Source organism: Branchiostoma belcheri, unplaced genomic scaffold (genome assembly GCF_001625305.1).
Source record: "Branchiostoma belcheri isolate BF01 breed outbred unplaced genomic scaffold, Haploidv18h27 scaffold378, whole genome shotgun sequence".
In the NCBI taxonomy this organism is placed as follows: Eukaryota; Metazoa; Chordata; class Leptocardii; order Amphioxiformes; family Branchiostomatidae; genus Branchiostoma; species Branchiostoma belcheri.
The window spans coordinates 73,602-96,446 of NW_017803996.1; the positions used below are offsets into that span (position 1 = coordinate 73,602).

Sequence of the window (22,845 nt, forward strand, 5' to 3'; positions counted from 1 at the left end):
GATAGCACTGGGTGGTACGAACATGCACGTCACTCTGCTAAATTTAGTGTTTACTCCGCTCCCTCACAGAGATATCACTGGGTGGTACGAACATGCACGTCACTCTGCTAAATCATTTAGTATTTACTCCGCTCCTTTACAGATATAGAACTGGGTGGTACGAACATGTACGTCACTCTGCTAACTAATTTAGTGTTTACTCCGCTCCCTCACAGAGATATCACTGGGTGGTACGAACATGCACGTCACTCTGCTAAATTTAGTGTTTACTCCGCTCCTTCACAGAGATAGCACTGGGTGGTACGAACATGTACGTCACTCTGCCATTTAGTGTTTACTCCGCTCCTTCACAGAGATGGCACTGGGTGGTACGAACATGCACGTCATTCTGCTAAATCATTTAGTGTTTACTCCGCTCCTTCACAGAGATAGCACTGGGTGGTACGAACATGTACGTCACTCTGCTAACTCATTTAGTGTTTACTCCGCTCCTTCACAGAGATAGCACTGGGTGGTACGAACATGTACGTCACTCTGCTAACTCATTTAGTGTTTACTCCGCTCCTTCACAGAGATGGCACTGGGTGGTACGAACATGTACGTCACTCTGCTAACTCATTTAGTGTTTACTCCGCTCCTTCACAGAGACAGCACTGGGTGGTACGAACGCGCCACGCTACTAAACCATTTAACCCTACCTAGACCGGGGGGGGGGGCTGAAAGTTCCCGCGCCAACTTTGATGTCACCTAGCGTCTGAACGGCTTGAGCTAGAACGGCCAAACTTGGTGAATTTTCCTAGAATATTGTTGGCAACAATTCTCTGTCATTGGAATAAGATAATAATTTTTGCCATGGCAACGGGTTTCTGACAGGCATTTTTTTGCTAAATTTAGCAATTTTTGTTTCAACAATAGAATTTTATGGGTTTTATGTCAAGTTATTCATGGTTTCTAATATTAGTAACATCCCACATAATTTTATGTAAATTTTATCATTAAATATGCATAATTTATGCTAATTTGATGATGTCATTGGCCAAAATCCAAGATGGCGGACCATATCATTAGAACAGGTATATACAGGTTATTTTCATTAGAATGTCATCAATACTTCCATTTCTTTTTCCAAAAAAGGTTTAAATGAATGTCTTTAGTGTGTTTACAATATATTTTAGGCTTTAGCATGAAAAAAAACTATTTTTGAAAATTCGAGATTGATGATCCAAGATGGTGGATATCTTAAATAAGGCATTCTTCAAAAACCCATAAAACACGATCGTTGGAAAAACGATTAAGTCATTTTGAGCCGTCAATGGGGTATGTTAGACTCTCCTTGCTTCCAGGTTTAAACAAGTTTTGCAGGCATGTCATCTCTGTACATTGTAGTTGAACAGGTACATGTTCTGAACTAGTGATTTTGAAATGTTGATGTTGCTCTGTAGTTACGCGATTTAAGTCTTATGTGTGTGCATGTTAAATGAAATGTTTTGCATGACGTATGCGTACACTGTGTTTTTATTGAATCCTGGAAGAGTACATGTAGTTTGGATTTTTATGTCTATGAAACATAAAATATACCCATTACGATGAAGCCCTAACTCACCTATGTCTGCCCTCCTTGGAAAACAGGAGAGAAACCCTTAGTCTAAAGTTTGCTAAATCCTTGCTAAGTTCCCCCACATTTAGAGGCTGGTTACCTCCAACCCGATCGGAAGTCCATGCTAAAAACCTTAAAAGTTCCCAGCAACTCTGCATCCCTCTGGCAAAAACTAACCGTTACAAAAACATCCCTATCCCGTACTTCACTTACCTCTTAAACAAATATACCTGTTAAAATCTCCAAGTGTCAACTATTACATCAATGCGCAATTCAGCATCTTTGTACACAAATGAAGCTGCCATGTATTTTACTGAATTGTGAACGAAGTCAATAAACTCAATATAAAACATCAAAATAACTATCCTTTTAAAGTCTTCCTCTGGTCGGTCTGTGGGTTATGTCGTGTCTTCATAGGCCTCGAGAACTTTTTCCACTTGGATAAAATTGACCGGATCGAGCCGAATTGATCCGGCTTCTAGCGGGATTGAAGCCGGATCAAAGTGAATCAATTCGGCTCGATCCGGACAATTTTATCCTAGTGGAAATGGGGCCCAAGAGTTGATGTACAGCTGCAAACGGCACCGGGTCCAAATGAAGCTTTTCGGCCAGAAATCCCGCAAAAAATCTGCGCCGAGCTTTCGTCTTGGTTTGTTACGGTTCTGGATACAGTATCTCCATAACGTTAAAGATGCAAAATACGAATGAACAGACAGGTTTGGCGTATCCGTTTTATTCGCAATCACACAATCACCCCATCCTCCTGCAATAATGGTTGTTTTAACGTGCAATTACATACGGTCTATGTACTAAACTCTTTTTAAATTTTCCCTATAAACAAACTTGATTTTGGATATTTATATCTTCCCAAACCTACAAAACTACATTGTCGATATCTGTATTGTGTTCAACCTACAAAAACTACATTGTAGATATTTGTTTTGTGCTCAACCACAATCAAAACTAAAAAAAACACCACGGCAGACCAGTTTATATCAATAAAGAGCTGGTTACATACGTGATAGTTCCGATTTTCATACAAACTGATGATATACCAAAACAAATGATATCTGATTTGCAAAGCATAAGAACTTTTGAGACAGGCCTTTTTGGAGCTGCATTATGTAACACCAGGGCGATGCGGAAGGTTTTCTGGTCATATTTTTTTTACAAAGTAAATTGAATCATCCGTACTTCATTTCAAATTAGCGCCATTGAGGAGGTGCCATAGTATGACGCCTTACGAGTTTCTATACAAGCCGAAGACACAGCTGTCAGCCATGTTTGTTTACATCCTGCTAGTTTGTGGTGGTACAACAAAATGAGTGCGCCTCGTGAGTTAATTTAGCGACGACCACAAAGGTCAGAAATGTGATAAGTATATTGAGAAGAGGACAATCACACGAATATTTTTTCCCGATTAGATTAATTCAATTTTTTCTGACGAAACGTTACAAAATGCCTCTTTAAAGGACTCCCTAGCGGACCATGGGTAGCTCATCTTCCTCGTCCCTGCGCCCGGAACATATGATGATGGCTCCTCCCATGATGGTGAAGACCGCCTGTACCCAGGTCAGGTAGAAGGAGTAGCCGAACGGCACCGGCACGCCCGAAGTTTGGAAGAGATTCACGGCGTAGCCGGTAAAGCAAGCAGCGGCGATGATGCCACAGACCCCTGTTGAAAGATTGAATTAGTCCAACTTGTCTAAGACGACCACTCGTGAGCCAAAGAAAATGGTCTTCTTAGAGGAGTGGTCTTCTTATACAAAACGCAAGGCGACCTAATAAATAAACAAATGACAAAAAACGCAGCAGATTTTCTTCCCATAATGCAATAGACTGCCCCGTTAACCCAAAGTGACCAAGATGGCGTCATTTTACAATGCTGGAAAGAGTAGAAACTGACCAAATATAGGTATACCATGCCCGGGGAATTGGTCCGCTGGACAGTACAGTTTGCTGCACCCGAATAATGAGATTACTTTAATACCGTTTGATCGTAGTATAGCAATCCCCAATATATAGGCTACGGGTGTGGCAAACTGTACTCCCCAGCGGACCTAATTCCGGTGCATGTTATTTCAGTCTCTATTTGGCCAATCTCTACCCTTTCCAGCCCCCTGGTAGAGGCTACATTGCGTGCGCCAAGATTTGCCATGCTGTCGAAATCAATGGCAAACAGGCCGATTACATCATGATTTTTCGCTTGCTATGTGATCACTAAAAGTTTACCACCACACGCTTGAAAATCTAAATGCACACCCATTTAAACAGTATGTCAGACTGAGCAGTTGCAGCCTTGATAGTTCACACTAGCCGAATTTATTGGGTGATAATAAAGTGCAACCTCCGTGGTGCAACCATTGTGAAATCACGAAGAAGAAGAAGAAAAAACAATATATTTCATCCATAGCATGGTATGGAGTGAAATACAAAAACGATGTTAAACATACCCCCAGCAATAATCATGCCACCACCGATCTTCTTGAATTTGTTGGAGTTCTTTTTCAGGGTGAAGCAGGCCAGAGCTAGACCGGGAATGAGCAGCATTATTCCGATCACGGTAAAGGCACGGGAGGCATTGAAAGCAGCGGGCAGCCGACTGATATCTACAGAAAACAACAGGGTATTATTAGTCCGGTGTGCAGTCTATCGTGGCTTGGGCAGGCTGCCAAAATACCATCCAAACATGGCCGACACCTCCCCGACCTTAATTCCTTACCATGGTTGGGAAAAGTTGACCTCAATGCAAAGCGAGCTGCTGGCCAATTGGGATGTTTTGTGGGTTCAAACGAACCAAAAAAATCCTTAGATCAAACTTTAGAGGTAAAAGGACCAATGTATACGTAAGTCTGGTGGTGGGGGATATTTTGATGCAAGGAATGCAAGGAAATGATGCAAGGAAAATTGTGCGTCACTGAAAAGTAGTAGAATTCTGAAGAAAAAAAGGTTTGATTAGCCAGGGGGTGGGGCTACCGTTAGGGTTTCGTGCGCGCTGGCCGTGAAATAAACTCTACTAGACAATTGTTCTCTCTAAGGCCGTGTTGATTTTATCATATGGATGGTATCCTCTGGGAACCCCAAAACCTACACAAACGTGTGAATAAAAAAAAGTACCTTCATTGTGATATCTACGTGGTCATGGAGGTTGAACAAATGACTGAACACACGGAGTATGGCATGGCGAAAGATACTAGACTCTTCATTTCCATGACTTCACCATGTCACCTTTTATTATTTTCCTGAATTGGTTTTGGCGTTCTATGACATTAGTAATACTCTTTTTTTTTGCAAAATACGACATGTAATCGCTGATTTTGTACGATTTACAGTATGGTCGAAAACTTTTTTTGAAACGGACGAAAATTCATGCGCGCTCGGATGTCATCCATATAATCAAATCAACATGTCCTAAGGTATTTCTTTTTAACTCGTGTTGTTATTAGTCCGGGGGAGACGAAATTCCACACCAGGGTGTACAAAGGACCTGTCATGGTCTACCAATTCAACCAACGACATGTTAGTATTCAGTTCAGGTCCTCGACTCCTGGTCCGACCTGTTCATATACAATGTAGTAGTAGATTTTACACACACACACACACACACACACACACACACACACACACACACACACACACACACACACACACACACAAAGAAAATAAAACACTGTTACACCCTGAGCATTTCTGAGCTTCTGAGGGTCTCTAACTGAGGGCTGACCTGTGTAAATGTCCTACGAACAAGCTACACTGCAAAAAATGCATTTTCTTGTTTTTCTTGTTTCTTCTTCCAGAAAGAAAAAAATCCTTCAGGGAAGAAAACTTTCTTTGTGTAAGAAAAAGATTTTGTCCACGAATTAAGAAGTTTTTTTTTAGAATTTTTTTCTTATAGAGTTTTTCTTGTAGTGAGAATATCTTCCTTATCGGTTTCTTATATTCATGTAGCTGGATTATAGAAACATCTAGAATGATATTCTTGCATTAAGATTCATTTTCTCGTTCCAAGAACGTAATTCTTAGAAAGTAAGAATTAGGATCTTAAATACATGTGTTCCATATAAAAGTACTTCTTACCTTAAAGGAAGCTTTTCTTGATTTAGGTTCTTATAGTAAGAATACCTTTCTCTACAGAATTAAGATTCTTGTGCCCAGAAAAGGTTTCTTGCTTTTAAGATAGAAGTTCTAGATATATTAAGAATATCTTTCTTCACCAGAGGCCCAGGATTCTTGATCCCAGAAAGTTTTTCTTGATTTTGATATTGACATTTTCAGACGATAACTAAGAATATTTTTCTCACCCGAAGATGAAGACTCTTATTTTTAACAGAATTTTTTTCTTACTTTGAAGATTGACATTCCAATAATAAGAATATCGTTCTTATCTCAAGACTAAAAATCTTGCCTATACCAGAAAATTTTCTTGCCTTTAAGATTAACATTCTCAGAATATCTTTCTTATCTTGAGACCAAAATTCTTATTTCTATCAGGAAGTATTTCTTGCTTTTAAGATTAGCATTCTTATACTAAGAATCTTTCTTAACTCCAAAAAAACGAAATTCCTTCATCTGTTAGAAACTTTTTATTGCTTTCAAGATTAACATTCTTACATGGAAATTAAGAATAGTTTACTCAACCCAAGACGGAACTTCTTATTTCTACTAGAAAGAGTTTCTTGCATTCAAGATTAACATTCTTAAACTAAGAATATTTTTCTTACCCAAAGATGAAAATTCTTTGGGTCTTTGGATGAAATTACTAGAAAGAGTTTCTTGCTTTTAAGATTAACATTCTCATACCAAGAATATCTTTCTCACCTCAAGACCACAATTCTTGTTTCTACTAGAAAGTTTTTCTTGCGTTTAAGATTAACATACATTCTTGTACTAAGAACACCATTCTTACCACAAGACAAAAATTCTTATTTCTAGAAATGTTTTCTTGCTGTTAAGAATATATTTCTTACCAGAAGACCAAGTTTCTTGATCCTAGAAAGTTTTTCTTGCTTTTAAGATTAAAATTCTTATACAAAGAATATGTTTCTTACCAAAGTCCTTAATATCAAGACCAAAATTCCCATTACTAAAACGTTTTTTCTAGCTTTTAAGATTAACATTCTTATACTAAGAACACCATTCTTACCACAATACCAGATTTCTTATTTCTAGAAATGTTTTCTTGTTAAGAAAACATTCTTATGCTGAGAACATATTTCTTACCAGGAGACCAAGTTTAGTTTCTTGATCCAAGAAAGTTTTTCTTGCTTTAAAGATTAACATCCATCATCATCATCATCCATGCACTTACAATAATAAACATAAGATTATCTTTAACAAGATCTGATTACAAAACTTCTTGGACTTTTAATCATCTTGGTAGACACGCTATGTCAGTCTGTTCAGACCCAGCTTGGAAGTGGATAGCATTTCTCCCTACACGACGAAAACCTCAGCATTGTCAAGGTCACAATCCTCCTGCATCTGGAAAAAAACGAAGTTATTATTACTGTCACAAGTAAACACACATTGTACCTGAGGCAGTGATATGAAATAAATGCTAAATAAAAATATCATTCTGTTACTTATGAAAATATATGTTTACCTCCAGATAAAAATAAAAACTGTGTTACTGCTGTAACAGTATTTCAGAATTAACCCTGCAGCGAGGGAATGTAGTCTCCCAATGACCTTTAGGTCATGGGCAAATAGCTGGTAACTTTTAACATATAAGCTCCTAAGTTACAGAGAAAAATATTGTGTTTTGAACTGAACCAAATTTAAAGAGGCTAAATTGTTATTTCAAAATCCTAGTTAATGATTTTCATGCTTGTTTTTTGTACCTAAACCGATCAGGAACCCTTTCTTACCTAGGGGGGAGGGGGGTGCGGAAGCACTTACCTTGTAAGTTGTATATATAAAAAAATCCAGCATTTCTGTTCCAAACTTGGTTCTTTCTGCAGCCTGACAGCAATCTCCATTGCCTCTCTTGTACAAGATCCCCTGTACCCTGTTTTTGACTTTGAAACTGATCCGAATCATTTGATAGAAACAGAAGTTAACAGCACCAGCATCTTCCACGAACTGAACTCTGTCTCCTGCATGAGCAACTGTCATCTGGGATATGAATCCACCAATCAGGGGCTTACAACAAAGATCACATGACAAATGCTGCCATTGGTCAAACTTTATATTGAGTTCAAACCAGAAAGTATTTCTTGTATTTTCTTGAACATAAACAAGAAAAACAAGAATTGCCTTTCTAAAAATCTCTTTACAATGAAAAAGAAGACTGGTGTTCTAATCATGACTTGAACATGTCTTATAACTAAAATACCTTGATTTTCTAGATTTTCTTTGTGTTATATCTCAAGAAAGGCAAGAAACAACTTCTTGAATTTTCTTAACATTGCCAAGAAAACTGAGAAGTACCTTTCTCAGAGTTTCTACATCAGAAAAACAAGAACATTTAAGAATGTCATTCTAGTGTTACGTGTTTAGAATGATCTTGACTTTTCTTATTTTCCTTACCTGAAGAAAATACAAGAAAAGAAAGAAACAGCTTCTTGTATTTTCTTAAACATTACCAAGAAAACTCAGAAATGCCTCTCTTAAGTTTCTAGATAAGAAAAACAAGAATGTATAAGAATGTTATTCTAACCATTACTTGTTTTTTGATATCTTGATTTTCTTGCTTTTTCTTATCAGAAGAAATACAAGAAAGGGCAGAAATAAATTCTAGTATTTCTTAGAACAATCAAGAAAACAATCTTGCTAGACAAGAAGATCAAGAAATTTAAACTTGAAATTCTAGAAATTCTTGAAGGCAATTACCGTTTTTAGAAATAATTTCTTCACTGAAGAAAAATGAGAAAAAAGTTCTTCGTGGGAGAATTCACTTGAAGAAATTTTTTCTTACTCATCCGTCTTCAGTCTTAAAATTTCTTTGTGTGAGAAAATTTGTCCACGAATTAAGAAAATATTTATTATTAAGAAAAACAAGAAAAAACATTTTTTGTAGTGTATTCACTGTTTCCCTGTTTACGCTCTAGGTTATTTGACCATGACGATGGTTGTTTTGTCAGCACAGGTAACGTAACGTATCTTACCCTTGACTTGTTAAGTTGTTTACAGTTGATACAAATCAAGGCCCCCTTTCTTACCGCATTCTACGATTCGTACCCCTGTAGTACTCTCCAAGCAGAGGTTGATGGTGGAAGATTTTATGGGTGGGATATTTTTATATATTGCCTTTTTTTGTCGCTACTACCTCCCTTGCAATTGGATGGGGAAATGGTTACAGACTGGCCAATTTGATACTGTCTTACCCACACCAAAAGATCTGCTTGGAGATTACCCCTGTAGTAATAGCTGGTCGGAGCCAAGTCTCTTTTAAAGCTCCTTGGTAGAGCCTTGCAGATTAGATTTTTCCCTTACCGGTGGTGCCAATGCAGATCGTCCTTCCAAATTGTGGGTTATAAACGCACTCCTGCCACAGTCCGACCTTGTCTTCAGCCCCACTCTGGGCTACCGACAGCCAGGCGGTTGTCGCTATCCCCACCACATACACAACCAGCCCGAGAAAAGAGCAGCCGATTCCACCAACCAGAAGACGGTTCATCTTTAAGCTTGTCACAGTGCTATGGTCAGTTTTTACGTCTCGTTAAAATCAGTTCAGACGCATCAGAAAGGTACCGTCTGCTAAGCACGCCGGGAGAACGTACTACACCTGCGCGAAACCCGTAATGTAGTCATGACTTTCACACTTCCCATCATGCCTAATAAGGATCACGGATATGACGTATAGCCACGCCCTCCCCCTTCCTTGACGTAATATTTCCAACAAGTTTGTTTGTTTGTTTGTTTTTATTTATTTAACCAGGGGGATACATACGCCGTAGGGCGCTTTTCAATGAGCTCTGGGCCTGGGGAAGACCCCAAACAAAAACATCAAACTCAAACTAATACAAATAACAACAAAAGTAACTTATAAAGTTACAAAAGTTACTAAATAATACAAAAGCAAGGTAACTTAAGTAGCATACATCGCGCATGAAATCATAATACCAAAATAAGTGAAACAAAAGTAAAGCCTGACCATCATATAAGTTCTATCCAAACTGGTCAACTATATTGTTTTGAATTATTTATCTAGTAAAAAGCGCAGGCCATAATTGCATTTTTGTTGGAATTAGAGAAAATGACGTACCTTCTATATCGTTCTACCCAAGGTCCTTGTTCTACCTTCTACCACGGTTGGGTGAATGGTCCTCAGTCCTCTCCCTCGCGCTACATCCTGGACTCTGGCAGTCAGGACGTCAGGTAGGTAGTAGGCGGGCTGCAGTCCTACTTCGCGATGCCGCAAGATGGCGCTCACCATGCGCACCCTTTTGGCCCCCATATGATGGCCAAGTGACCGTTAGTAAAAGGTTGGCTCTTTGAGGCACAGTTTGCATATGCATTAACATGACTTATGTAAGGTTTACCCACTCTGGGTTGGGTTTGAATAACTAAAAATATGTGATATTCAGCCCTTGATATATATAGCAGCAATGGGCAGTAAGTTTGAATAATGTATATGGAAAAGGGGCGAAGTCTGTTAACCCATCTTCGCTAACCAAATGTTTTCTCTTTTAGGCCATATTCAAACGAAACCGGTGAAAGCGTGATTCGGGTAAATCGTGTCCACGTGCCACACGTTCCTTCCAAACCGTGCCATAGAACTAACCGGTTAAGTTATATCTCTTAATAGTTTCAATTAAATACGCAAAATGGCGCCGTATCAATGTCAGAGGTCAACGACCTGCTTACTGGTGCCCCCTCCCAGCATACCTCGGCCGAATGCCGACGTGGTTCCGCCAGAGGCGGTGAAGCTCGCCCTAGAATGGACACATTATAGGTCATTACTACTCTTAAGTTGCTGCCGCGTACCTTTTACGTATTGTATATATTATTAGATGAAGAAATATCACCCCGTAATCCATGAAAATATATAAAGTGAACCGATGAAGTCACATAACGTTTAAGTTTTAGAATGCTACCTTTACAGTACATTTTCTCAGATAGGAAATCTCTGTGCACACAGATACACGCAGAGAATCAATGTACAGGCTCGCACACACAGACGCGGGTGGAACACAGTAGTAACAGACGCCCAATTTTGCGTTACGTTTTATTCAAACTTCACGCTTTTGAACATTTTTTTCCTGAATAGTAAGCATGCACGAAAAAAAACAGGCAAGGTGTAACTTGAGTTCAGTTTTTCACCTTCATCATATCCGGGACTTAGACTACCTTTGACGTCATGACTTACACTATTGATGCTTCGCTCACTCGGCGATTTAATTGGTGGTTATAGGAAACGACGGGGTTTTATATGACGCCACTTACACCTCTGAATGGGTCATTAGTAGTTTTTACATTCAGTATTCTTGCTCCCCCATCTTAGACTTGAAGTACAAGATATTTACAAGAAGGTCACGCTGGGAACGCCATTAACCCTATCTAGACCCGCGCCAACTTTGATGTCCGATAACGTCCGAACGGCTTGTGCTAAGGCCACCAAACTTGGTGACTTTTCTTAAAATTTTGTTTCCAACAATTTCATAGCAGTGGGATGAATTGATAATTTTTCGTGTTGCCATGCCAAAGGGTTTCTGACAGGCATTTTTGCAAAATCAGTAATTTTGACTTAAACAATGAAATTTTCAGGGTTTCGTGTTAACTTACACATGGTTCCTAATATTAATAACATCTTTTATAATTTCAGGTAATTATTATGCATAATCTATGCTACTTTGATGACGTCATTGGCCAAAATCCAAGATGGCGGACGATATCATTATATCAGGTACATTCCGGCTGTTTTCCTTAAAATTTCATCCCATAATCGATCTTTTTAAGTATTTTCGAAAATTCAATGTTGATGATCCAAGATGGCGGACAGATTAAAAAAAAATATGCATGACGTTATTTTATGACGTTACTTGTGTTGCTATGGGCAACATACGATTAAGTAGACCTTAACCCTTGTCCTGCGGGGCCCATATATATATATATATATATATATATATGGTTGTACATACAGTACCATCTATATAGTGCCCTGTATATGTGGGATTTGGGGGTGTTTCTCGTGCAACGCATCACACCGCAGCGAAACGCAACGTATGCGAAAGTAACTACGCCGCCGCAGGGCAAAAAAAGTCAAGGGTCTGTAACCTGATTAAGACATGAAATTATTTGAAAATATTGTATCATAAACACTTTTCGTTAAACTTGTGTTGTATACCATTACGTTTTAAGAGAAAACCGGTTTTAGGCAATAAATCACATAAAAGACGTCATAATGACGTCATATTACGTCATTATGATATCAAAATTGTTGATATGATTGATTATTACTAGTACACCATACTCTGAAAATTTAGCGGTCATACAATATACAGTTCTTGAGTTCTGAGAATGAGCCCCTCCCCCGTCCCAAAAAAAAAATAAAGTCTAGTCTAGATAGGGTTATGGCCACCGGTCAACGCTGCTATGTAAAGAGAGTTAGTAGATATATATTGAATACACAATTATCCATTCTAACACATCGGTCTAAGATGTATGTTCTACCTTTGGGTTGCTACCATACATGTATACACGTCGACAGCTCGGGACTTTCATACGCTTAAAAGTCTTTACACACGTTTCACATTCTTGCACCATTCCTTAAATGTTCTTGACATAGACAGGTATTATAAAAATGACTTCTCCAAGAAATGAAAACATACAATTTTCAACAGCGCTAGCGGAGTATTTCATCCCGTCCTGACATATTGCCCAAAAATGTATATGTACATTGTAAAGTATATACAAGGATACCTGTTGGTAGACTAATTTTTCGAAGCAAAGTAAAATTATTTTGATGAAAAATATTTGAAACTCGTCCTGTTCTCAGTTTCAGAGTATTAATTGTGTCTAATAAAGGATCGGATGGCAGCTTGAAAATGATATAGATATAAAAGAAATCCCTTCTAAACTCTTCTCGGGGATTGTTTTGATTGATACTCCGCACGAATGACTGTATGCCCACGAAGGAGTGCGTGGGAGACAATGAATGAATAACAATCAACTGCTTTGTAGCCCGTCACTCGAGCTAACTCAAAATTGTCCCTTTTTGTTGTTGAAAAAAAAAAACTCCCTCACTATACACCTTACATAAACGTAACTCTATTATTGCTCTTTCTATTAGATTTCTACATACGTGGCAAATTCACATTATGTCTTATTCTCTTCGAATGAATTGCCGCAACTACAATTGAGACCTGCAAGTCGAGGGTGAATAAAGAATATCCATGTCTATGTTTCATAGAAAATTTGTTTCTAGGTTCATGTTGTATGGAGTTCTAGAGTTCTGTGGAGACTCATCAGCCTGGGTGCCATCCACCATATTTCTTACATCCAGCTCCTTATTGTTGGTAGCTATCATGGACAATGGAGGATGGTACCCAGGCTAGAGCCTCGGATGTTTTTTAAGACAGGCGAAAATCAATGCACGTGCGGATGTTATCCTTAAAAATAAATCAGTGTGGCCTAATTAAATATGCCTGACAGTCAGTCTACTTAAAAACTGCTACAACATCTGTAAGCTCTTCCATAAAAGATTATTCTTTTTAAAGGATATTTTCACATGAAATTGTAGAATCACAATACTTGTAATTGAATCACAATGTTTTCAGCTAATTTTGTGCCCTCATCACTGAATGTATATAAATCTAAATTAAAAAAAAAGATAAATGATGTAGAGGCAGACTCAGTGTAAATACTTTGGACACAATATAAGGATCTTGCTAAAGACAAATAGCATTTGTAACACATTTTTTCTAAATGAATTAATTACATCAAGACTAAATTAACACCTACGTTGAAATGTGCCAATAATATTCATACAGTGACAAATGAAACAATGCTCGATCAGGCAAGATACAAGTAGTATAAATGTTAAAGAAGTATCATGTAGGCCATATATATGAAATCACCGCAAACCAAAAAACACTTGTAGTTTTAACGGAAACAATTTAATACTTTTGGCATTCATGCACTCACTAACCTTGTCAATCTCACTTTTAGACTTCTAGTATGTTATTATGCAGGGCACTTCTTATAGAATGTAAAAAAAGGGAACCCTCGAGATCGAATACTTCTCTGTGGTAAATGACTTTGAGTAGCTTGGCAGATGTACTTCTTCTTTTTGCTGCATCTAACATCGTCCCACATCGGGATGCCCGTTGGCGCTGACCAGTACTGTCCACAGTCTCGTGATTCATTAAATATATTCCATATCCAAGATTTTGATTCTGGCTCTCCTGGATTCCATGCCTAATCCCAAAAAAAGGACTTAATTTAGTGTCAAGTAAGTAGATTAGCATGATTCAATTGTTTTTAATCTCGTCCGGCGAATGAATTGTTGAGGATGAAGGACGAACACAAAATATTTAATCTGTGTACCTTTTACTAGGGAGTGGCATTGGTAAGGTTATTGTTTTGGTTTTGTTTGTCCATCAAAACATACTTTTGTTCACAAAGGCACGGGGTGAATAAGAGTAAATGACCCTCAAAAACTGATGATCTGTCAACAACTGGATCTGTCAACAACTGTTGACATCTAATGTCAGCATTCTGATCTGAAATGTGAATAAATGTGATTTGGACTTCACATAATTTCAAATTTAACTCCTCGCAGTTTGCGGAGTAAAACCACTTCACATTCCTTCACATATTTTCACATTTTACATTTACATTTTTTTTCGGTCAAGTTTGTATGATTTCACATAATTATATCAATTTTTTTTAAAGTGTCACATAGTTTGACGTAGACATATAATAACATTTGACGATTCAAGTTTTCAAAAAAAGGCAAATTCTGTGTTTCACATATTTCTAGTCGGATTCACATTATATCCCATTTTCTCAGAGTTTGGCACATATAATTTTCACATTTATGACCCTGGTAGTGGTAGGTAGGGAACGTTACACTGGCTTTTTTTATCTTTGACTTTCCTAAACAAGTTCACACAAAACACGTTAACGTACCTTGTATTTTCCTAGGGGAGACCCGTCTGCCCATTTCCAAATGTCGCACTTTATCAGGCCAATCCAGTAGGTAGATTCCTTAAAGTTTCCAACTTTTCTTATCAGGTTTCTTAGAGCGTTGTCCAGTGCTCGCGTCTTGGGCATGGCTAGTGTCGCTCCATCTTTCTTACATGCGTCGAGGGCTTCACCATGCGTCTTTTTGTTGTGATAAACCCTGAAGCAGGTCTGAGCGAGTAGTTGGTAGCCATTTTTGCATTTAGCTGAAACAGTCAAACAGGACTTTGGTCAATACATGTTTTACCGAATTTCAGTACCTTTATTGTATAACCCATATACACATTGAAAAAACACATTTTGTGTTTCACATATTTTTAGTCCGATTCACATTATATCATATTTTCTCAGAATTTTGCAGAACGACAGAGTAGACACCAGTTTCAAGGGCAAATGGCATGCCGGCAGCTGCTAATCATGATAGGTTATGTTATGTCAAACAGCCTGCCAGACTTTTTGGTATGCCAAATGGCGAAGTGAAAACACAAATATCGCAGTAAATCCTTTTATTAAAACCCTTGTCCTGCTGGCATTCCTGACACAATATTTTTCAATAATTTCATGTCATAATTGGATCATAGACCCCCGATTTTTTTCTCTGCAGTGGCATAGTTACTTCGGAATCCGTATTTGTTGCGTTTCATTGCGGTGTGATGCGTTGTACAAGAAATACCCCCAAATCGTACCCACTGTATGTGTAGAACAACAATTGTTGTGCTCCGCAGGACAAGGGACTGGATACTGTTTTCCCTAGTAAAGTTGATTACATTTTTTGACTCTCAGATTGTCTACATACTCTGAGTCAGTTAAAAGCAATCAAACGTACTGGTAGCTTTCAGACATCTGAGGCTTTTGCCTTTTCTTTTCTTTTGGCAGACAAAAGGCCAAATATTAGTCTCTACTAAGCACCTTTGCGGGCCGAATAAATAGTAGAAATCTGCAGGCAATCTGGAACATCTATGACCGGATAACTCCCCTGGCCAGTTACAGTCTTTTAGGCCGATTTCTACTATCTATTCAGCCCGCAAAGGAGTCTGGTGGAGACTAGCCAAAATATGCTTTCAGGTGATTTTGAGCACCTGGCATTGCTCTTTCTTACTCTTATACAAGTTGGTAAAATCCATGAAGACTTACTTTTACATGTAGGGACACTGAACCCGTTGCCATGGCAACACATAGATTTAGTGTACAGTGAACCAGTAACTACTAGCTTCAGGGCACAGTGGATAACAACTAGCTACAGTGTACAGTGAACCAGTAACACCTAGCTTCAGTGCACAGCGGATGAGTAACACATTGCGTTTAGTGTATAGTGGATGAGTAACACATTACGTTTAGTGCACAACGGATGAGTAACACATTACGTTTAGTGCACAACGGATGAGTAACACATTGCGTTTAGTGTATAGTGGATGAGTAACACAATACGTTTAGTGCACAACGGGTGAGTAACACATTGCGTTTAATGTATAGTGGATGAGTAACACATTACGTTTAGTGCACAACGGATGAGTAACACATTGCGTTTAGTGTATAGTGGATGAGTAACACATTACGTTTGGTGCACAGTGGATGAGTAACACATTACGTTTAGTGCATAGTGGATGAGTAACACATTACGTTTAGTGCACAATGGATGAGTAACACATTACGTTTAGTGCACAATGGATGAGTAACACATTACGTTTAGTGTACAGTGGGTGAGTAACACATTACGTTTGCCTTGATGCACTGTGAACCGCAGTCAGATAGTTCATTGACTGCACGGCCAGATACTTCCTTTCTTTCTAAATTACGAACCTCTGCATTTTGGAGATCTTGCACTCCAAGTTCCATCAGACTGGCAGGTGAGTGAAGAAGCGCCGACCAGCTTGTATCCTGGGTCACACCTGAAGCGAACCACGTCTCTGTATACGTAGGAGTTGGAGCCAGTCATGGATCCTCTTGCTGGTTTTGTCAGCTTTGAACACTGCAGTGTAGTCGTCATCTTTGGTGGTTTGGTCGTCACCTGTGGCAGTGAGGTTGTCATCATTGGTGGTTTGGTCTTCACCAAAAAGACCCATTGCATTGTGTTTGTCACTGTTGGCAGTGTGGTCTGTTGAGGTAAACCAAATGTGGTCAATCTAATGGCATCTATATCAAGTACTCAGGTAACAACCAACCACTTCTACTTCTAGTTGCACACAGAACTGTGGTGATGTAAAACCAAAATTATCTTACTTACTTGAGCTGTAGTATTCGGCATGGAGTCCGGTGTTATTGTTGTCCCGTTTGATGGTGGAAGCATGCTGGTTCCCTCATACAGTCTGGCTGCAGACACAAAGGTTGACTCTGTCATATTGACTGGTAGGTAGGTTGCAGTCACGGTGCTATTCATGGGTTTAGCAGTTGTCCAATTGCCCTCCACAGCCATCCCAAAAGGCTATTAAAAAAGGTACAATGTACAATACATCACAATCCATTCGTTCTTTTCTTTTGTTCGTTCAAAAATGAGATTCACAAATGTAGTGACATAACAGCTACACCCTACAAAATAGGTGCCTACCTCTAATGCAATATTTGTCATAGTAGGTGCTACAGACAACATTTTTCAGACTTTGTCATCTATCTATATCTATCTATCTATCTATCTATCTATCTCTCTCTCTCTCTATTTACATATGTATATATATAGAGAGAGAGAGAGAGAAAAAGAGAGAGAGAGAGAGTATAGGTGCAGGTTCATAGTGATACATAGGAATTAGTGAATGATATAAGCTAAAATCACAACAGATTCACAGCCTAAAGTACAAAACTAACCATATTGGTTTCAGCTTGCTTTCCAGGTGTGGCAGTGAGAAAAATGGCGATACCAGCTCCTATGCCTAACAAAGCCAACACTGCAATGATGATTAGACGGAAACGGCGACAAGCCATCTTGCAACTTGTAAAAATTCCACAGGTGTTGGTATCTGTGGGAAATCAAATCATTTTGTAAGTTATCTTGCGCATCGTGTGTCATCATTATCATATCAACTGTGTGCCATGCCAAGCATTTGCAGTTGGATACTCTAAACACACTTATTTTGCTATGAATAGTAATAGAAATGAAAATATAAATTTTCGAGCTTTGTTTACCTTGTCGTAAGGCACCAGGTACATACATCCCATTGTCAACAGGGTCAGGAATGTTGTCTGTAGTTTTGGGGGCAGAATCAGGTGACTGCTGCCGTAGGTTGTTGATGTCATCTCCTTTGACATATATGTTGCTGTCAGTCGCCGCATCAGTTCTGGCAGCAGTTGTTTTACCTTTGGCAGGAAGAGAATTAGGCACATTTGACTGATGTGACTGAATAAAACAAAACAAAAAAAGCAAAGAATGTTTTTGGCACAGTGACACAACTTGTGATTTCCCTTGGAATTCCAGCAGAACTTCCAGGTTTTGGATCTCATTCGTGGCAAATATATATATTTTTTTAATTTCAAACTAAGTTACAGCGTTGTACATCATGTAGTTGTAAACTAACTACAGGGGGTGAGGTGAACAACCCTAGCCTGAGACCCTGCAATTGAATCATGTTAAAGTTCGCTTGTCAAGATCACGTCCATCGAGCCTCAGAACTCACAGTTCAAAAATGTGGTTGAGCTCTTATCCAAGAACGGGGTTTCGACCCTCATGAGATAGAACGGATTGACAGAAAGTCAAAAGGTTCGTATGAAATCACGCTTAAAACCAAGGCGATCATAAAAAGGTTGTCGCCACTCGGAGGTTTATTGGTCTGTAAATGTAGAAACGTTCTGGAATCTAAGACAGATTGAAGTTTTGTTCTGACTTATAATCTTAACTAAGATCAAGGTTTCCATTACACAGATACTTATATACTTACAAGGGATGAGCGTCTCAGACCTCATACAGGTTTACTTAGCCCTGGTTAGGCCGGTACTTGAGTATGGCCATGTGCTACTTGTTGGTTGTAGTAAACAACAGGACCAGGCGATCGAGAAAGTACAGAGGAGGGCCCTAAGGATAATCTCTCTTGGTGGGAGGAGGAGTGTCCCTGTCCTTCCCACTCTTAGGGAACGTCGTGAACTGGCGGCAGTTAAACTGCTCAAAAACATGCTAAACCCGGAGCATCCACTGCATGACTTGGTACCGGACGTGAGGCCAGCAGGAACGGGAATGTCTCTCAGGAACTCGGGGGGGATCAGGGTACCCAGGGCTAGAACAAACAGACTGTATAATTCATTCTTACATTACTCAATCCGTCTATACAACAGCCAAATGAAGGCTTAGTGCCTCTGTGTATAATGTAAGTGTTGTGATGTCTCTAATGTACTTTTGCTAAGTGACTCGTGTTTACTTTTGTTAGGTCAACACAATTCAGTTGTACCATGTACTACTGCTATGTTGATTTTTATGAATAAAGTAAGTATAAGTATACTTCTTGAGAATTCAAAGTAGGAAATGTACCTCCACCACCTTCCTGTGGTAAGGCATCGACAGATCCATACATTTGGTTGTGAACCAAGCCAACGACTTTCCGGCCCACAGTTACTCGAAGACTGCCCGTCCCTTCACCTGATGGTTGTCCATCATTACTGTTGGTCTGTCGTAGGGACAACTGTCGGTTGATCTCAGCTTTGTCTAAGTAATTGTACATGTGGGTGTCAGGATCGTCCTCATTGCTATCAGGAAGCGTGAAATCTGCACCTGCTGAAAGTTCCAAAAGATCTGGCTTACCGAGAGAAAAACAGTGCGTATGTCTTATTGTTACTCCATTGTTACTTGTTGAAAAGTTACTCCATTTTATTTATCTATTGAGGTTTATTGAGGAAAAGCTCTCCTTTAGCTGCCCACCCGAGGGTGGCAGCTATTCTTCCAGGAGAGGGAACATAAGACATAACAATACATCACATACAATTACATATACATTTACATTACATAGTATTTTTAAAGAAAACAAGTGTGTAACATCGTATGTGCTCTACTTATTCATGTCCCTCTTGTGTTTTAGTGGGCCTTGTTTGAACTTCTTATGTGATGCCACTGTTTGCAGCCCTTGTGGTAGAGAGTTCCATGATGCGGTAGTTCTGTATGTGAAGGCTTTTTTAGTGCTGTTTGTTTTTGGTTTGTCTAGTTTGAAGGTGTTCCGAGTAGCATATCTGGTTCTGTAAGTGTGTTGATGTGATACCGGCGCGGGCACAGTTGATTGTAGAGTATGGCTGGTTGTTTGGAAGACAGTCTATTTATTCATATTAATTGAATGGCAATTAAGCAAGAAGCAAGCATGCTTATAGATCTTCTCTACTCAAGACTACACATAAACAAAACGTCATTGCCACGACGACGATAGTCTCTGTTAGTGTTTTAGCTTTTCAGTACTCATTGTCATGACCTAAGAAAGCTATTCTAGTATTTCCTCATGAATTATGCAAATGAGGACCTGAAGTCATATACAACATCAGCATAATATTATTCAAAGAATGAGCGAGCTATGGTAAAAATACATGATTTCCGATTTTCCCCGAGGAACAAAATATGTCATTTTATAAAGGTATTATACATTCTTATGTGAACGCCTATATTCTCCTTTTATATATATTCCCTTTCAGACCTAATCTCCATGCAGATCAAATGGGAGTTTTGCCGAACGTTTAAGGTTAGAAATAGAGAATCATCAAGTTTATCAGTACAGTAGACACCTCTTTTGCATAAACAATAAAAATTTATCCCTACAACAGGTTAAGCCCAATAACCTTTGGAGACTGTCCACATGATCGGCAACGGAAATAAAAAGAAACCTGGTTGGGTCGCTGGAAGACAAACCAAAATGTCCAGACTATGCATGATATACAAGATCACTAATAAACTGGTGAACATACCAACCACTAAGTATCTGATACCAGCCCAGAAAAGAGCAAGAAACAGTCATGCCTTCATATATCAGAGTTATCAACCAAGAATTAAAGTGTTCAAAAACTCGTATTTCCCACTCGGGGTGGAACTCGTTGCCACCAAGCACAGTTGGGGCATCATCACTAGAAAGCTTTAAACAACTCCTGCAATTAAATACGCAAAGATTGAGTGTAACAAGTCGTTCGGTGTGATATAGCTAGCTGTCGCCGCGCCGCGCGCCTGCGAAGCTGGTTGTTACGCCGAAGGGCAGTTATAACGGCTATACCGATACAGATACTGTCTACTTTGATTTTGGGAAAAAGAAACTTGCAAAAGCTAAAGCAACAGCTCCAATGAAGGCTGCCATAAATGAAGAAATATTCAGCTATTCGGCTTTGCTAACGCGCAACAATTGAACAGTAACGACTAAATGTATTTCTTTCATGTATTTCTGGGTCAGTATGCTATTGATTTAAAAAAATATTTTACTCCAATATCAGGTTAATGTCATAATAGCTCATGCGATAATGCCATGCAATTTATAATGGAGTGAATGGCAAATAGTTTGGCTTTTCGGAATTTTATGCAACTCCCAGGTTTATGTCAATATATCCCAGTGATGCAAATAGCTGGTGACTACTGTATTAGCGTGTTTCCTACCTGTATTCAAGCCCTGGTGAGGAAGTGATGGCAACGGGCGACGAGCTTTGTTGTCTCCACGGTGCGCCATCTGACGCGACTCTTTTTTCGTTGTGCTCATCCTCGGCCAAGCAACTGAAGGGCAACGGACATAACCTGATCCACAAGTTGCACAGTCCTTACAGCAAAAAAAATATATGACTGCTCGATATACTAGTGACTGATTTCGGTGGGAAAAAGACTAGCAGCCCACAAGAGAGGGGCCAACATGCACTGGCGAAACAGTAGTTGAAACAAGTTGGTTTTCAAGCGTTTGTGTATCGGATAGCTCTTACCCAGACTAATCAGGCAAAACATGATGACTAAATTCATAATACAGTCTGTGGCTCAAGTACGAGCGCTTATGCCAAGAAAGGTTCAAAGGAACATTACGTAAGTCTACCGTAGACAAAACAAGAGATACGGAGATAGCAATTGAGTGAGATAGTAACGCGTACATGACAGAAAGAACAGCAAACATTACTGATTTCTTTGTGTGCAGTTCACGGTTAAGTGTTGTCATTTTCGACAAATTTAAGACCACAAAATGCAGCTCAAGGAAAATCTTTAAACGCAAAAAAGTTGTTTTCTGCTTTCAGAACCCCGCGATGGAACAACTTTGACCTTTGATCAAAGGACATACCTCCTTGTACCTTTAGTACTGTTGCTTGATCATTCACTATCAGTTTGATACGATCTGCCTTTTAACGAACAAGAAAACGTATGACAGTCCGTATGTAGTGATTGGTCTGCGCTTTTGTGAGCCTGGTCACCAAATCTAGCCTGGGTACCATCCGGATTTTCGCTCCGCAACGCCATCAGCTGTTTTGAACAGGCACTCAAGATGTGGCGGAGTATCCATGGTGATAATGATGAACATCCGGATGTTGCAATGACGCTGAAGGTTCTGAATTGCTATAAAATAGTTCCCCTGGAAATTATTCCTTAATCTATTCATAGAAAGCAAATCACGTGACATCGTTACCATGGAGACAATTTGGTTGTAAATCCCGATCCCGATTGATGACACAGCTTAATTTTGTGTAAACAAGAATCCAAGATGCATATAAAGTACACTAAACTCACTGAGCTCAAACAGATATCTTCCTGGTATGTTTGACTAACACTCAATATCTCAAAGACAAAGTGGATGTTAATGGGATCCACTATGAAGATAAAATCCTGTGGCAGGGCTGTAGAAGAACGGTATGGAAGGTATATCCCTTGGTAGCGCGTGTGGCAGGGCCACGGAAGAGGTGTATGGAAGGTATATCCCTTGGTAGCGCGTGTGGCAGGGCCACGGAAGAGGTGTATGGAAGGTATATCCCTTGGTAGCGCGTGTGGCAGGGCCACGGAAGAGGTGTATGGAAGGTATATCCCTTGGAAGCGCGGTGTGGCAGGGCCGCGGAAGAGTGGTATGGAAGGTATATCCCTTGGAAGCGCGTGTGGCAGGGCCGCGAAAGAGGTGTATTGAAGTGTCGTTGTGGGCCTTCGTAATTAGCACCTGTCGCGCTTAGCACCCCATATCTTTCTTCAGGTCGATTTCCCAATCTCGGCTAGTGCAGAT

The 22,845-nt window shown here is 39.4% G+C and overlaps 1 protein-coding gene across 1 annotated transcript; it reads right to left on the reverse strand.

Annotated features, from left to right (window-relative positions):
* Positions 1–2,314: 2,314 nt before the first annotated feature.
* On the reverse strand, positions 2,315–9,312 carry LOC109476449 (claudin-11-like). Its single transcript, XM_019777380.1, has 3 exons — positions 9,032–9,312; positions 4,051–4,206; positions 2,315–3,272 (listed from the first exon to the last, which is right to left on the reverse strand). The coding sequence occupies exons 1-3, from the start codon at positions 9,213–9,215 to the stop codon at positions 3,076–3,078; spliced, it is 537 nt and encodes a 178-aa protein (XP_019632939.1). The 5' UTR covers positions 9,216–9,312; the 3' UTR covers positions 2,315–3,075.
* Positions 9,313–22,845: the final 13,533 nt, after the last annotated feature.